General features: G+C 41.9%; 1 protein-coding gene across 9 annotated transcripts in view; it reads right to left on the bottom strand.

Annotated features, from left to right (window-relative positions):
• Positions 1-11,982: 11,982 nt before the first annotated feature.
• The window catches only part of THRB (thyroid hormone receptor beta), a 157,140-nt gene continuing 150,824 nt past the window's right edge, over positions 11,983-18,298 (bottom strand). For all 9 annotated transcript variants that reach the window (XM_017732120.1, XM_017732118.1, XM_017732119.1 and 6 more), the window contains one exon: positions 11,983-17,356. In XM_017732120.1, coding sequence (XP_017587609.1) covers positions 17,115-17,356 — 242 coding nt within the window. In that variant the 3' untranslated portion in view covers positions 11,983-17,114. The remainder of the gene's footprint in view (positions 17,357-18,298) is intronic.

Raw genomic sequence — 18,298 nt, 5'->3', positions numbered from 1 at the left:
CTCAGGTTTGATCTCTCTCTGCTAAGTCATGTGGATAGAGTCACATCATACAGTTGCATTAAATCAAAGCAATCAGAGCTGTGATTCTGGCAGCATTCCAGGCACCTCTCATTGGAGTTTGGAACTCAAGCTACACGCTGTAGTGCGACACATGGTGTGGAAGTCAAAATATAGCACCAATGTGGGCCATATGTAGTGCCTCTAAGTCAGAAATTTGCTTTTCCCAGCTGAAGAACAAGCTGGATCTGAAATGTCCTATCCAATGTTAATTAGTTAGTTTTGTTGCTCCCATGACCAAGTTCTTCAGATAAGTGGAATTATAACATTTCTGTTGGATATTTGTAACAGAAATTGGTAAAGGGTACAGCCCTTTGTAGAAAAAGATTTAAAGATTTAAAGATTTTTACTACTTTTGGTTATTCACCAGTTTAATGTAAATAAGTAGGTAAAAGATGAATAAATCTTCACATCTATTCATGGACAAAATTCAAAATAAGAAAATACATAGGGGGTTATTATATAGATCAGAAACTGTTGTTTCTTCTACTACAGGCAAAATTTATTACTACTTTAGCATATCCCAGTCTTTTTTCAGAAAAAAGCTAGAATACCACAGGTATATCCTCATCTCACAGCACTGTTAAAATATATATATACCAATTAACAACACCGATATTGTTACTAATCCAGCAGTAACAGGTATAGCGTTATTATATATACGTAGTGAAGAGGGAAACATAGACAATGAAATGTGTATTTGCACTTCACTTTTTCTGAACTCCTCCATGGAATGTATACCTTTAAATTACCCATTATGGGTGCACGCAGAAACCTGGATGCTGGTGGCACAGCGCAGTGCAACAAAGAACAAGAATATCAGTGGCAACTCTCTGTGTCCACACTGGCATCATATGAGTTGAAGGAAATCCTACGGTCTAAAATTGCTGGAGTTGAAAGTTCTCCAATGAAAATTTGATGCACTGGTTCGTTGTGGGATCTAGTGCCAGATTTGTATTATTTCAGCTGCAGGTGCAGAGCAGCAATCACAACAATTGTCACTTGGTGGAGCCAGATTACTCTGCAAATGGAATGCGCCTTACGAGTGGCTTGCGGAAAAGCTCTCCAAGTCAGGACTTTTAAACAACAGATTGGAGAAAGAAAGATGGAAATCAAAAGACTTAAATGCTTTGATAAATCAAAATTTTTACAATTTTGCTCTTATTTCCTCTGTCATAGCCTCACCAGCTGAGGAAACTGTCACTTCCACGCATTGAAATAGGACAGAAATGAAGTATAGATACATTTGGGAATTTATGTGCAAACATGTAAGGTGCAACCAAAAGCTGGCACTTTTTGGTTTTGCACAGTTTAAAGAAGTTCAGAATGTTGCTGCTAAACTGCAAAATCTTGTTACTGATGGTAGGTTTTTTAAATTATCTGCCAATTTCCCCCATTTCTCTCTTAAGTTTTCTCAATACAAGTGAGAAAGGACAGAAAGTATTTAATAGACAGAACATCCTAAGAGGAAAAAATGAGAGGATGCTAAACTATAAACAACTTCTCTATACTATGCTCACACTAGCATGTTTCCTTTCCTGACCACATGTATGGGATATTTTAATTAAGGAAATGTGATTAGTAAAAGCTCCTCTGGCTTCAGAATTTGTATTATATTTATTATAATTTCTGTAACAGAGCACAGGGAACTTGTGTTACTCTCTGCCATCTTGCTCTTCAATGATCAGGAGTTATTACTAAGAATCATAAAATCACAGAATGGCCTGGATTAAATGGGTCCTCAAAGATTCAACGCCCCTTGCTTTCACTAGACCAGATTGCTCAGAGCCCCATCCAACCTCGCCTTGAACACTTCCAAGGGTGGGGGAGCCACAGTTTATTTGGGCAAACTGTTCCAGAGTATATGTCCTCTCTAGCATGTTCATATCTTCTCATTACATAATTTTTCCCTGAACTGAATTGCTCCAAACCCCTGAGATAAGGATAGATGACAGGTCTACTTTTGTGGACTTGTCCTGACTGGCATATAAACAAACCCTTACCTCTTCTTTCCATACCTTTTTTTAGACCTGTCAGATCCCACACATTGGGAAAAGACGATCAGTTGGCTCCAGCCTGCTGTTTTTCTTCAAAATATATCGAAAATAATAAGAGAACTCTTCGTAAGTGACCTCACTTGCCAGAAGAGGCTGGCTCAGTCTGCACTCTGTCCATGGGTGTATCTTACAAGCAGGACAGAGAAGAGAAGTCAGAGTCCCCTGTCAGAGCACTGGGGACTGTGGTTTAGTGCTGACTTGGAAGGCCATCTGCTTCCATGACTCACTGGAGAAGACAGATGAAGGTCATGATTTTCAGATTCTTGAGGCATTGGCAAGCCTGGAACACAGTCTGGTTGTAACAGGCGCTATTCTATCACGCAAAAAGGTGAGAAAGAACAAGAACTGCTTGTGTTACAGCTTTTGGATATAAAGTTTAAGTACAAAAGCATATTGGACATTATTAAGTCCTACCTTTGCTTTCCTAGATAGTTAATTTACTCAATCATTTCTGCATAAGTCCCGCTCTTTCAAAGTGGATGAGCACACGATCATAACAATGAATTATATGTGATGAACAATTTAATTTATTACTATGGGCAGCAACAGGACGTCTATGAAAAATTAAAAATGACTGTGTTATCTTTGTGAAGGAAATCAAATAGAACAAGTGAAAGTTATATAAACAACACACCACATTTTATAGAAAAGCAGAATTAAGTTAAAGACAAAAATCAGCAACGATCAAACAGAAAAAATGGGACTATGTGAAATAAAGGAGTGACTTTTCCATGTACAGAAGGACATCATTGTCTCTCAATGCTGGAAGTCGGACTAGAGGCAAGATGAATATTGATCACTGGTTCTACATACCTGGAATAGCTGGAAAGGCCCTGTGATGGCACAAGCTATGTAGGAATTAGTATTTTCAACCAGCAAGTTGATGGTTTCACTCTCCCATCACATGTGGCTGGAGCTGACAACAGGGTTTGGATCTGTGCCCTGAATAGGAGGAACAGTCCCACAATTGGCCATGGAGGCCAGGGAGTCTCACAGAGCTCTGTTCAGGCTGGAGAGGTCTCCTATTTGTGCTAGACTTGTTTGGGCTCCCCCACAATTTGGGGCATGTATTTGTGTCTTGTGGCAGTTTCAGAATTAAGTTTGTTGAAGGGACAATTGATGAACTATGTTCCTGTGTGGTCCCAGGGAGCTGAACACACCAGGATCTGGTGCAGGAACTCCAGACTGTCTCTGTGCAGTGAAGGAATGGGGTCAGCAGTGTCAGGTCATGCAGCACATTGAGTTTGGGGTTCAGGTGGGCTCGTCCATTGGACTGGATGATCTTGGAGGCCTTTTCCAACCTCAGCGATTCTGTGATTCTGTGTCACTCTCTTCTCCCAGGTAACAAGCAACAGGACAATAGGAGATGGCTTTGAGTTACACCAGGGGAGGTTTAGATTGGACATTAGGTAGAATTTCTTCACTGAAACGGTAGTCAGGCACTGGAACAAGCTGCCCAGGAAAGCGGTGGAGTCACTGCCCTTGGGACCAAAAGACATGTAGATACAGCATTTTGGGATGTGGTTTAGTGATGGAATTGGTTAACAGCTGGACTTGATGGTCTTAGAGGTCTTTTGCAACCTTAATGATTCTAAGATCAAAGAGCTGGAGACCTAGAAACGGTTGTGTGTCCCAGCCTCCAACCTGACTTTGGAAGGTTTCTAAAGCCCAGGAAACAATGAAGTGTGGCAGTCACTCCTTTCCCAGCTCTCCTGCTACTCCTGCCCATTCTGGTTGTCTTGACAAAGCTGGCCAAGTGCAAGTGTTCTTGGCCAGAGGAAAGGGACAAAGGTGTTGCTCCTAGTCAGTGCAATGCCAGATCCTTGCCTCCAGGCTGTCCAAGAACTTAGTAGGGGCCTTTGTTCCTGGATACCAGAGCCCACATCCTGAGCCGTAGCCAGCCTCCTGCTGAGCAGCCAGGTGGGCAGCATATGGGGCTGAGAGAAGAGCTCGAGGCTGCCCACCACAAACTCCAGCCCTCAGCTTGGCTCTGGGGGATGACCAGGAAGGAGGCAGCAAAGACTGAGGCTGTGACAGGTACTTGAAGTCTATTCCCATGTCTGGAGGGTCTGTTTGGTATTTAGAAGAAAGTAAATGGACATTTTCTGGCCTTTTTGGAATGACTTTACCATTTCTTTTCAAGCTTTAGAGGCCATGTTAAACCTAGCATTCATTGGAGCTCCTCAGCTTGTGAAGCCTTAAACACTTTTCCTAGGATTTTTGCATAGTTATATAATTCCAGATTTCCCCTTCCAAAGTGTAAAATAAGATTTTTAGCTGGACTACTTCTCCTCTTTTCTTATTTTTCTTTCTTTAAATGGATCTCACATCCTCCTTTCTGAACATTTATCATTCTTATTGCCCTCAAGTCAATATTTAGCATTTTCCAATCAGTGAATCCTCTTTAAACTGAACATTCAGGATTCCTGTGGTGTAGAAGTTTCCTGGTTTTCACTTTAAGGTCTTGAGTACTTTTTGCTACTGGTTTGGGCAAAGATTGTCTATTTAATCTATAATCTCCCTAGCAAAACTTGTGAAATCAAATGACTGAGGAGAGGAGGCAGAAAGGTAAATGTAAGTAGGTAATTTATGTAGTGTGCTCATCAGTCTGGCAAGCTCCTTGACCTGAGGTTTGCTGTAGTTTAGATTAGCTGGATTTTTCTTCTTCCTGTCACTTCTGCACTTTTGGCAAAGTACTTTTGGAAAGAAAATAATTTGAAAGAGAAGCTTTCAATTGCTCTCCTGTAGTTAATCGGGAATGGCAGAGATGCCTTCTAACAGCACATGCTGTGGCTGCTGTGTGTCCCCGTTCTGCTGCAGAGGAGGTGTCTTTGCAGTTTGGAGCTCATTACACAGTTTCTGGCATTGTGCACACAGGCCAGGTGATAAGGAATGAGAGAGGCAGCCTGACTAGGGAGATAAGCTTCAGAAGATCCTATGGTTATATTTCCAAAGTCAGTTTTGTTTTGTTCCAGCTGAAGGTGTTAGTTTCTGGGTTTTCATGCCCAGGCTGCAGTCCCAGGATAAGCTGCAATGCTATATGTGAAGAATACCTGAACTGCAGAATCAAGAAAGTTTCTGGAAAGAAGAATGCTTTTACAAAACATCTAATTTAGTTGGAAAACCAGTTTTCTCTCTAAACCAGTTTGAAATGCAGTCTTCCAAATAGCCTAGTGTGCATTCACAAGGGAAGATCCAAAGGAAGCAACTACCTGTGCTTTCAATGCACTTCTCTGTCCAGACTCCTCAAAGGGACAAGCTCAGCCTGTCTGCGTGGCCCAGTTACAAAGAGCGCAACTGCTGCTTGTGTTGTGAATAGGATATGATTTTCAGGCAGCAAAAATTCCTACCTCCCTCACACATGTCCTCACCAGCTGTGTGCTGTAAGAATCATGGAACTGTTCAAAGAAAACTGAGCAGAATCAGACCAAAAGCACCCTACTTCTTACAAAGGCTCTGACAGCAATCCTGGGGCCCCCAGCCTGACAGCCAGGGGATATTTCTCAGCAGAGAAATTTTAGACGATAAACGGCTCCTTGAATCTATTCATCAGTGTGTTTGTCACACAAGCTACCACTCATTGTCCAGCTGCAAAATCAACACTGACAGCATAATGCACCACCTTTTCCATGTGGGAAGAGTCCTGACATTTTAAACAACAGAGGTGCCAACACTCTGCCCTGCTTTACAGCTGGTAGCGTTTGACCAGGCACTCAGTGTGCTAGGCTGCTGTCACAAAATCAGGGTTCAGTAAAAACTACTTTATTTTGTAACTTCATTTGTGTATGTGCATTGAACCCGTGGTTGGAACATGGTGTTTCAAACTGGGTTAGCTAGAAAGTTGGCTTTCCAACCAAATGAGATGTTTTGCAAAGCCCAGTGCCTTTGGGGCTTTCCCCCCTTATACAGGCTCTGTGCAGAGTAAAAATGGTGAAAAAGGCCAAAGTTCTCTCACTTTTTGTTAGACAAGTATACTGCTTCTCAATGCTGTTGATTCCACTTAGGAAAAAAAATAGATGTTTTATTCAGAAAGGTTTCCACTAAAATATATTTTGGGGATCACAGGCTTACATGCAAGTAAGATTTCTTTCTATATCCACTTGATTTCTGAACAGCTTTAACAGCTTTTAGGCCTGAACCCAAACACATCACCATCAGTTAGATCAGCTCTTTAAACAAAACAAACCTTAAGCTATCCCTTCTCTCTCTGTTTACTTGTAGTAGGTTAGAGTTGTCATCTGTTGGTTACCCCATTTGCACTTAAAAATCATTAAAATACTGATGCTCCAGTGCAGAAGCAGTAGGAAACATTTCTGTATTAGACAAGGCATTTTACCCAGAGATTTATACAGAGAAGGGAAATGGAGGGGTGTTTTTCAACATCTATTTTCAAGAAGTGGAATTTCAAAAGCAGCTTCAAGTCTTGGGTCTTATTATTAGTCATCATTTAGTTTGCATTATGCAAAAATTATTCCATCCAGTGGGCCTGAAGTGACAGAGTAAAAAAATAAAGGGAAAACTTGGTACAGACTAGTCAGCACCCATTTCAGGAACATCATGGATGCTTAGATGGAAGGCAACAGATTTCTTAATACAATGATACTAGGTCAGCTTCTAAAATAAGTGCCAAGTGAATTAAAGCTCAGAATATGTGCTTATGTTCAGTGCTAGACTACTCCAAATCTGGTCCAAGAATAATGCAGTCCTGAGCTATCTCACAGCTTGCAAAAGCAAAGAACAGCAAGGTTTTCATAACTGACCCTTAACTCACACAACAGCAAAAATCTGCACCCTCTCACAAAGGATATAAGCTTTTGCAGTACTTTTAGAGTGATGGTATTTCCAGTCTGTGGAGAGCACTGGCAGCCACCCAGTACAACCCTCCTTCTCACAAGCCCTTGGCACCTGACTTCTGATCCAAGGGCAGCAGCTACTATGGCACACTGGAAAAGAAAATGCCCAGGAGTCAGTGTGTGCATATGGGTGACATGTAGGAATGGAGGTCAAATGGACAGTGCAGAAAAGTATTCCCTCTTCTTGATCAACCTCTCTGCTTAAAATACGTTTTGAATAGGAAGAGAACAACATCTGCAGCAGAGACAAATGTCAACAGCTGAGACAACCTCGCTTGACTTTGAAGAAGTCAAACATCTTGGCTCTGAGGAAGGCAAACATCTCCTAAGTCTCTAATGAAGCCCATTACTTCCTTGATGAAAAGGGAAATATTACTGGTGTCAGTCTCCTGGAGCTGTGGATGGATAAAAGTGCAGCATCACAGGTTATAAAATTATTTTGAAACTTCGCTTATTAGTCCAGCCTCTTCTCCTGGCCTAGACACCTATCTTGTCTTGAAATCTCCTGGTTAAAATCCTTATAAACATTTTATTTTCCACCATAAAAAAGAAATGGATATTGTGAGGTTTATTTTGAAGTTGAAATACTATCATCATTCCCAGCTCAGGAAAAAACATGTATGGGAATAATGGAGTGTAGGTGCATTCAACTGTCTGAAGCCAAGGCTAGAGGCAAATCAGATCAGATCAGCACAGCTAGAGACGCGACAAGCTATAATTAACATTAGGTGATTGCCTAGTTGCACTACTGATTTCATTAACAGAACTTGAAATAAAAATGAAATTAAGAAGAATCCCACACCTCACACCCCAAGTGGTCTCTGTGTGTCCTTTCTGCCCTGGGTTCAGATCAGCAGCCAAGCCCTGGTGCCGGAGCTGGAGCACAGCTCCAACAGCTCCAGGCTCACAGGGCTGTGTGCCTGTCAGTTGCTCAAGGCACGAGGTGATTTCCCCATGGATATTCCCAGCCCGGTGTGTTCCCTTGCCCTCAGCACAGGGCAGCCCAGGACTTGAAGCCACCCTTGGCTACAAAAAGCTAACTATCAGCCCCAGAACACCTTTGATTTAAAGGGCAATTAGCATCTCTTTTTCAAAATAGGGTTTTAGGGATATAGCTTGGAAATGGCTTGGCCCAGTTTGGTTTTCTAGCCCTGTGGTGAGTGCAAAATTGTGCATGAGTACAGGGTCTGCAGGCAGCTCAACCCTCCCTCTCTCTGGACAGAACAGCTTCCTTCCCCCACAATCTCTCATTTCTCCCTTGGGCCTTGGCAGCAATAGTCACAGCTCAGAAACTCTGGTGACAGGATACATCTGAGGAGAACAAACAAGTGAATGCTAGGATTTTAGAACCAACAAGTGCCCGTTTTAATACTACAGAGTTCTGACGAAGAATACTCTGCTTCCCAGCTTTGCAACAGGCTTGAGAGGCCGCAGACCTGTCCCTGTTGTCACCACCCATTTCCTCCAGGCAGACCTTTGTGACCATCACTCCATCTCTGTAGTTCTTGACCTGGCCAGTAGATGTCTGTTCTGGTGCCCTTCATCCGATCTCTGGGGTCAGCAGGACTTCCAAGGGAGGCTTATGCCTGTGGGGTACATTCCTTCTCCACACATGCTGCTCTGGAATGCTAGATGGATGTCAGGACCTGCCTTCACAGGCCATTAGTGGCAGCTCTGGAAGAGGTGTCTGTTCTCCCTGGAAGAGAACAGTGTCTAGGACTGAGGTGATCAGCCCAGGATAGAAAAAGCAGGCACTGATTGAATGGATAAGTGCCTTGTTCACTGCCCAGGCAGTCACAAAGATGGGCTTCATCTCCAAGGGACCCAGCTGAGCTAGCACAGAGCGTGCTCAGCTGTTCCAGGGGAGTCTCAGGGCTAGAGCCAGGATTGTGGGCACAGAGAGCAAGGAACTCACTTTGGCAAGAGGGAGAGGTCAGCAGCTTTGGCATGTGCTCTGGCATTCAGGAGAAAAACCTACCCTGCTTGCCCCACCACTTTTTTTGAAGTCTCTGAAGAATTTCCCACCACAGTCAGACAGCAGCCAGGCAAAGCCACCACACTTGTTCCCTAGGCTGAGGGAGCACTGTGGGAGGGCAAGAAGACATCCAGGTTGTCCAACCTGGCCATGGAGGCTTAAAGGCAGTGGCAGCTGACATCTGTCAGATCCCTCTGAGCCTTTGAGGCCTTCTTCTGGATTTCCTGCCCAGAAGTAAAGGAACTCCTGGCAACACAAGCATGTTGTGTTAGATGTTTCCAACCCCTGTCTGACTCAGTCCTCTGGGAAGGTCATGGTTATGCATCTTGCAGGTTCTCTGCTCCTCACGTTCATGGATTCCGACCCACTTCAACAAGATGTGCTGGTTTTAAAGTGTCAGTTATGTTTCTGTGTCTCAGTTGCAAAACACTTCCTTGTGCCTTTTGTGAAAGCAACTGACAATATCTGTGACCTCTCCTACACTTCCTTGGAGCAAGGAACAGCTTCACCAAACCACAGTCTGGGTCTCACCTTTTGCCATTATTTACAGCTCCAGCTTCAAGGGGCACAAGATTTGCCTGCCTGCCTTCCTTCCTTCCTTCCTTCCTTCCTTCCTTCCTTCCTGTTGAGATTTTACCTGGAACATGTTTTCAGCACTGAGACATGCCCCAGCTTTCATTTCCATTTTAAAGATTACATGAGGCAGTGAAGCTTTCTGCCTCTATGGTGATCTCAGCAAAGACAACTTCTTCCTCTTTTGTTCCTACCTCTGAGCAGGGCTATACCAAAGACCTTGCTGCTACATATAACACATCTTTTTTCCCCTTTCAATACAGCTTTTGTTTGGATTTTGCAAAACCTTTTATTTCTTGTAACTAGAACATTTCTGTTCAGAGAAACACTGCTTGAAGCTTCCCCCATACCCACTCAGACAGCCTCTTGCAAATTCAAATTCCAATGAAATTCAGAAAATGACTCATTCTGGGTTTTGCTTTTGATTTGCTGATGTCCTTCTCTACTTCTTTACATTGCATTTTCCAAATCCACTACGGATTGTCTTTTTTTTCCCTGTATGTTCCACCCTGGTTCTGCACAGCAGGGCACTGAGCTTGGACCACTTTTCCAAGTTTGTAATTTTTCAAGGCACCACAAGGTCAGGATGACATAGGACCCATTTTATTTCTCCCTTTGGCACCTCTGACTCAGGGATCCCACAAACCTTTCAGTATTCCCTGAGCTTAGAAGTTTCAAAGCTCTCCCAAATTACACAAAGGGACTTCCGCAGGTTTTTTTTAAATTTTTCTAAGGGACTTCAGACATCTCATTTTGTGTAGCAAGGCAGCTTGTGGCAGTACCTGCAGGGTTAGTGCTTCCACCAGGAATAGGCATGAGAGGAGAGAAAGATGCTCTGTGATTCAGTCTGGAAAGGAATCTTCTCTACCAGGTAAACAGTAAAGGAGGGCTCCAATACGATAAACAGAATGCAGAGACTTTTGTACATACCCTTTACTTATTCCAAAGGTGATGTGTCTGCAGTCACTTCTAATATGCGAATTTTCATTTTGAAACTACTGATGCTACGGGGACTACCACACAGCACATGTGACCATAAGACACATATTTGTTTATTGTTAGAACCCCAAGTTCACAGAGAAAATCCTTCAGACGTGGCTCAGTTTTCAAGGACAGAAAACCCTCATGCACTGTCACCAAGAGGACAAACAAACTGCACCTGTGTTCGCCAACAGGCTCAAGGTGCAAGAGGCAGCCCACAACAGGTCAAGAACACACTCCTGCTGTAGTGCCAGAGCTCCAGGGGAAGAGCTGACCATCTCTTATGTCCTTCTCTGTAGTGATAAATAGACCCTGAAGCAAATTCACGTGGCTCTCAGAATCCAGAGACATCACACTACTTTTTGAAAAATACAGATTCTGCCACTACATATGATAGCTGAAAATGTTATACCCAGAGCACTGGCATCTGTGGGAGCAGAACTATTTCTTCACATCGAGTAAACAAGATTTTACACACCAGATTCATTCTTCACTCCAGAGCTGGTCCCGGGGGGCCAAAGCAACCCACGTTGCTGCTTGCTCGGTGCAAACCCAGCAGAGGCTTTGGCAAGGCTTCCCCATGCCGGTGCCTGAACTGGAACGCTTGAAGGGATTCCATTTAGGGCAGAGCAGGGATTTCAAGCTTTCCCTCTGGCTCCTCACATACAGCTCCTGCCTTTGAAGGCAGCCCCTCTTCCCACAGGCCTCAGTGGCAACAAACCCTCCAGGTGCTGGCACAGCCCTCCCCAGGAACACTAAGCCTGGAGTCAGGAATGTGCTCCCAGGGGTGCCAGACAGAGGGAGCTCAGGGAGCTCAGCATCCCTCTGAAGGCTCCCAGCACCTCATGTGGAAGGGGACCAGGAGCAGGAGCTGGCAGCCAGCCAGGAAACGCCTGTGGAAATCACCGTGAAACAGCAGCCTAAAATAGGTTTCCCATCTGGAACAGGCCAAGAAATTACTTTGGATCCAGGCAATAGGTCTGGCTTTTCTTCCTGATGGGAATGAAAGGACTGGAAGAGAAATAAGAACTGCAAAGGAATATAAGACTAGAGAAAATATCTGAATGAGAAGATCTCCAGTAGGTAGGAGACCAAGGTATGGAAAGTATGGAAAGATGGGAAGCTTATTGCTCCTGTCACACCATCCCTGTTTAGACTGGGAGTGGAGAAGGAAAGAAAGGGCGTTCCCTTAAAAAATGTAATTGAGTGAGACATAAATCAAGAGTCAGTTCACTGGAGTAAATTAAAGTTGGCTGCTGTGAAGAGTGAGGAAGTGAAAACCTTTGGTTGGCTGCCCAAGGGAAGGGAGGAGAGGAGATAAGATATGAGGTAGGTGATGAAAGGGATGCAGAAACACAGAAATGTGAACAGGTTAGAGCTGATAAAACATTGTGCTCTAGGCCCTACTTTTCCCATTCCATTGGCTTGTAAGTGTGAGACAGAGCTGACAAAAGAGCCTGCAACAAAGAGACAGAGACACCAGGACCACTTTTCAGTTATAAGCTTTTTCTTTTTTAGAATTCAAGCTTACACAGTTATCTATGCCCACTATATTCATAATTACATTTTAATATCTGCATACAAAAGCTATGTAAAAATTATTTTCTTCCCCAAATATACAAATTTTCTCTTTAGATAGTTTAAAACATTTGTGATCACAGATTTTTTTTTTAATATATTTTAGGCTGAAAAAATATTACCAATCTAGCATAACTCTTAACACTGTTTGCAAAAAAATACATCATCGAAGGTACTTTGTTTTTTACTGTATGGTGTAATGTTTGTCTTACCCTCAGGGCATGAAACTGATATAAAAAAATAAACCAAAGAAGCAAAACCCACAAACCTCATAGACAAAGTAGTAAGTCCTCCCAACCAAATTCATAAAAACAAACAACCCAAACCACCCTCCTCTTTAAAAAAATTATAAATGACTAATTTGATGTATTTATGAGCAAACTGAAACTGTAGAGTGCTAAGGAAGTAGGAAAAGAGAAAAAGAAATTACAGTATGTCAGCTAGTTCATGCCCTGATACTATCTTTACCAACATTAAATGTGTAATTAAATAAAGTGTCTTTTAATGTTTTACATTGTGCTCAGTAATTTACATAAATTTAATCCACACCTGGGTGCTGATGTAGATTTACATTTGATTGTCTTGTGCATAAACAAGGTTAGCTTTTAAAGAAGGTAAACTGTGCAATGGACAGTCACAAACAACTTATTACCTGCACAATATTGCTTTTTGAAGGCGACATCAGTCAATGTGGATACACACAAATAATGCATACTCTTTGCATTTGCTAACATCTATACTAAAACTTTGTGATAAGGCCAAACCTTTTTTTTTGTTTTGTTTTTAATTTTAAAGCAAAAATATACCATAATAAAAAAAAAAACCAAAAAACCAAAAACGTGCTCACACCGTTTTGAGTCTTAAAGTGGAAAATAAATCTCTATCACACTAGAATAAAATTCTCTCTATAAAATTTAAATACAGATCACTTCATTACTATATCAAAAGGAAACGTCTGACAATCATTTCCAGATGATCACAATAACAAGACACATTAAGAGGTTCTGTTGCCTCTTCCTTTTGTGAAAAGATGAATGTTGAACACTTTCAATTGCTCTCACAGTGAGAGGAAAACGTTCCTTGGTTGTGGATTTTGATTCTGTTAATGAAAAAGGTTTAGCCTTAGGAATGCTGGCTACATCTCAAAACCATAAGACTGATTTTTAAAATTTATGATTCATGCAGCAAGAAGTCAATATGACACATACAGATTAGAGTTCCATAGCATAAAAATACATCACTAGCAATGACATGCTCTGCTTGTGATTAACAGCTCTCTCTTGGCAGATTTCTGATATATATGGTCTTTCTGGACAGTTTTTTCCTCTTTCTGATACCTGCTTCTGAAGAAGCAAGCAGTCTGCTCAAGGATGATTTTGGACCTGGGAGGTCTAACTCTAACGTCTACATTTTGGCAGAATGTAAACAAAAATCATGATCACGCACTATATATATCATAAATATCACAACTTAACTGAGATTACACATAAAATGAGTATCTAAATGCACATGTTACTCAGGGCAATACCATGAACGGTGACAATCAGGTTCGACAGAAAAAACCTTCTGTGTAAGACCCACGTGTAGAACCACAAAGCAAATATGAGAGCCATGTGGCACCAGCAGAAACAAGACTCTGGACTGCACTGGAAAGCATAAGTTTGTTATTTCACTCAGAAGGCCAGGTACTACAAAGGGTGCTGACTGTGGCGCTGGTGTCTGCCACTGAGGTGGTCAGTCCAGGGGCTCAATCCCACAATGGCTTGAGACCACTGATATTTAGAAGTACGTCTTTGCAGAACTAAGCTCAGCTAGTTTTGCTGTCATGATCACATAAACCAGCAGTCTCATTGAGGAAGAAAAGGAAGTCACATGAAGTAAGATTGGTAGGAGATCAGAGGCCATTAGATGTCAGTACATCAAATCTGTCAAACTAAGAGCTTGGCCTTAGTTTTCAGTTAGGGAATCCTACTAACTCAGTCTGTTAATTAGTGTCAGACTCCAACTAAACCTAAAAAGCTAGAAAAGCATGTTGGTGTATGTCCTTTTTGCTTAGAGCACTGCCAGAACTGCCCAAGTTGGCTGCCTGATTTTAGGCACTTCAGTCCATCTGCAATCATCTAAGGAAGGAGGCCTGATTTTCTGAACCCTGACTAAGCACAGCTCCAAAATGCATCAGCATTCTGGAACTAGAAGAGATGTGATGTTTCCTCTCCTGGGTCCCATCAGCAGCACAGTCAAAAGCTCAGATCCATGGCAGAACAGAGCTTCAGAAGACATGCATATTTCTCTTTTCTTTGCAAGCCACTGTGGGCATTGGTGCTGATGCCTAAGCTTTTTATATATTTGTCATATATTTGTAGCTTTGTAGATTTCTAATACATGGCTGTAGCTCCCAATACTTTTCCTACCCCTCTTTCCGTACATTTTAGAACAATAAGCTAACCTTCTAACACATATTATGCTACACTCACGAAATATTATTTAGTCTTGCCTCTTTAGCCAAGGATGTCTTATTGTTATTTTCTGTCACCATGTATCCTAGACATAATAAATATGGGGCTAGAAACTTGGTGAGGGGGGGACAGGCTCCAAATAGGGCAGTACCAAAAGGGGGGATTACTTAACTAACTGCTCTTCTAATTGGATACTATTGTTAAATATGCTAATTTGTTAAACTTATAAAATTGTAGAAGTCCTGCATCACATATGCATTTTGCCATATTTGCACCTGGAGGCCTCCAATTCTGCTTTTATATTCCCTGCTATATTAATATTGTCTCAAAAATGTGTTGTTTTGTTTCTAGATTGTGAAGGCATCACCGCAAGTAAGGGATCTACTGCTTTTCTGAGTCCCCTATTGTATGCTGTAACTCCTCTATCAAGTCACCCCAAACCACCTATCCAAAGAGCTACTTTCTTTGTCTCCAAGACAGTGCTCTACAAGGGATTTGGATAGAGATGTTGTTTAGACACACGCTTCAAGATGGAGCAAACATAGCCAACAAGAGAGGTTCTACCGCAAATATTTAAGAATGAATCTCCAATGGTGTGTCTTCACTGCTACCTGCAAAAAAACTCCAAAACACCCCAACGTGGTTCATGTTCTGACAAAAAAACCCCTAAGTGACAACTTTAGTGCTCATAGCTCATCACAGGTGCATATGGGTATCAAAGAACAGGGAGAACGAGATTCCACATCCCTAAAAACATGCCCAATAGCACTCCAAATATTTTATCAATGATGCAGGGAAAGAAGGGTAGGAAGAATTAAACACATATACCATGTTCAATTTATAAGTTTTCCTGAGTATCCTGTTTTTATGAGCAGATAAGCACATAACATATGGGTTCAGATATTGGCCATGAGCTCTTAAAGTCAATACATCCACTCCAACAATGCCCACAACTTGCCGGGCAAATGGGTCAATACATAGCAGAGAAAGAAACTGGTACAAATCAATGCGCAACATGAAAGAATGTGGGGTATAAGGCAGTGCAAAAAACATGAACTAAGTCTCTGGTTCCCAGGAAGAACAGAAAGATGCTTTCGATGTGTCATACAAATCCAGAAGATGGTTTAATGTCAAGTTTATAAAACCCAGAGACAACATCTCTGAATGGAGATGGATGACAGAGAGGAACCTCTGCCTACCATGTCCTCATCACTGGCCTCCAAACATTCCAGGACTGTGAGTACTGGCTTGCAGACTTTGGCAGCAGGACATTTTTGTCATTGCTCAGTTTGGTTCCTGCTAGTGCAGTTAGTGGAAATAAATTAAAAGAATCAAGAGAACATCTAGTCAAATGAAACACATACAGACACCAGGGAGGGAGAACCCAGCTGATCCACACACACACACACACACACACACACGAGAGAGAGTCAGAGAAGGAGAGAGAAAAGGTAAAAATATGGAAATAGGTTTAAGACATCTGCTGAAGATTTGTAATTATATATATATAAAATTATATATATATGTGCATATAAACTTTATATATATATATATAAAACCAAAGGATTACTGCTGAGCAACACTATTTGTATTACTGGGATAAAGCTGTACAGTCTTGAGTGTTGTTAATAACACAGTTGGTTTCTGTCCCATCTGAAGGTCACCCCGTATGTTTCATTCTCTTTGTCCTCATTCTGTGAGCCCTCATATCCCTGAATAACTCTGAGACACTGCCTGCTATCCTGACAGAGAGCCTTCTCCCTCAAAGTGACGGATTTTCCACACACTTCAGAAAGATCAGACCCCTCCACTCTCAGGAAAAGCACCTCAGAGGATCAAATTTCCCTCCTCACTCTAACAAACATTCCAGTGAAGTTATCTGGAGTCCAAATTGAATAACTGAAGGTCTTAATATCTTATACACATGGAAAAAAAAAAGACTCAGTCCTTTCTAACACTCTGTATTATTAAGTACTTGTTTTATGGGGCACAGTTAAACTGCATCTGCTGGAACAAACCTCAGAGAATGATGGGATCATGATGATGACAAAGATCCTAGATCATAGTAGTAATTGTTACGATAGAAACAATCATGAAGACCAGAAATTTCATATTATAAATTGGTCAGTTGTACCCAGCAAAAGGAGGTAATACAAGACAGAACTGTCAGGGTCAAATTAACAGTAGCTGTTTTACCTTGAAGGCAAATTTATTTTTCTGCCACTTCCATCTCTCTCCCCTATTTTCCAGGCTATGATGGGTGTGAGCTGGTGACCACGCAAATGCTGGTGAATGAGATTGGTCTGTTCATATTTTCACTGTTAAGCTGTCAAAGCACTCACATCAAAGGACTGAAGAACAAATTGCAATAGTCACAAGTACCCGCATTATAGGGATGTTTTCATCCATGTGTATACAACTGCCCCCCAGCAACCCCAAAAGAAAACCCAAACAAAACCCCAGCCCCGTCTCAAGAAACAGAAGACCACGAAAGAAGAAGAACAAACAGGTGAGAAGAGCTGGGCAATGGGATGAAATGACAGCCAGTAGTGCGACGGGGGTGTGGAGAACCACTTCAGTCTCTCTAATCCTCAAACACTTCCAGGAACAATGGAGGGAACAGTTCTGTGGGGCACTCCACCTTCATGTGCAGGAAGCGGCTGGCATGGCAGGCTCCAATCATTCGCAGGTCTGTCACTTTCATCAGCAGTTTTGGCCAAAAGTGTGCAACATGGTGTTTTCTGTAATTAATGTAGTGTTCGAATGCCAGGAGGAAACCCTCTTGACACTTTTCTATTCTCTCGACGCAAACAAGGCCTGGGCGATCTGTAGATACAAAGCAGCAGAATTATCATTCTTACTTATTTGCTTTAAGAAATTCCTGATCATAAATCAGGAAAAATAGGATGATTCTGATGCTAGGAAAGAAAGGAGAGAGACCATGGACATTTGTGGCTCTGCCACAAACTTCTTTCACTCAGGACAACTCACTTGTCAGTACTATCCCTGTTAAAACAAGAAGATAATCCTTCCTTTCTTCATCTTTTGCTTGCTTTGCTCAGTTAGAGTGTAGCTGTTTGGGGAGTGTTTCCTTACAGTGACTAGAGCAACAGATCCCTGATTTCAGCTAAGGCTTCTATCTACATTTTTCTGTAAAACAACTAATAAAGAAACAAAAAAATTCCTTGTCAGATATCTAAATTATAGTTCCTTTCTATCTGTTTTTTCTACAATCTGACCAATAGTTTGATCATGCTTTGATCCCAGGTGAGATGTTATGGAGCACCAAGGAACAACAAAGGCCAAAAATCCGGCTGTCTCAACTGGCAGCCAGATGGGGACTGGGAAAACTCCTTTCACAAGTCAATTCTCAGGAGACACTTCTGGGAAAGCAGGTCCTTTGAATTGCTTTCTGAAAGCCCTGCTCCTGATTCACTGTGCAGGCACCTAAAAAGAAATCAAAATGTTTTGATGGGGAAGATGAAGTGCTGTGTTGTGATTAATGTGGAAACCTTTCTATCTCAGATGCAGTTAATGCTTGTAAATCACTGATTGTGTATTGTTATTCAGTGCCCAATCTTCAAAGCCATCTTATAACAAAATCTTGCCAAATCTGCCACTGCCCAAGAATGGAATTTCCTCTTTGGGCTGGCACAATCACTGGAAGCATATTTGAACACATACTCAAATTGAGAAGGTTAGAAATTCTTTGGAAACCATATGAAGTTGTCTGTGCTGGTTTTGTATTATGGACAGTTGCAAGTGGTC

This window comes from Corvus brachyrhynchos, unplaced genomic scaffold (assembly GCF_000691975.1).
Source record: "Corvus brachyrhynchos isolate BGI_N302 unplaced genomic scaffold, ASM69197v1 scaffold53, whole genome shotgun sequence".
NCBI classification, from domain to species: Eukaryota; Metazoa; Chordata; class Aves; order Passeriformes; family Corvidae; genus Corvus; species Corvus brachyrhynchos.
Note: the sequence above shows the minus strand (reverse complement) of the source record. Positions and strands in the feature narration are given on the sequence as shown.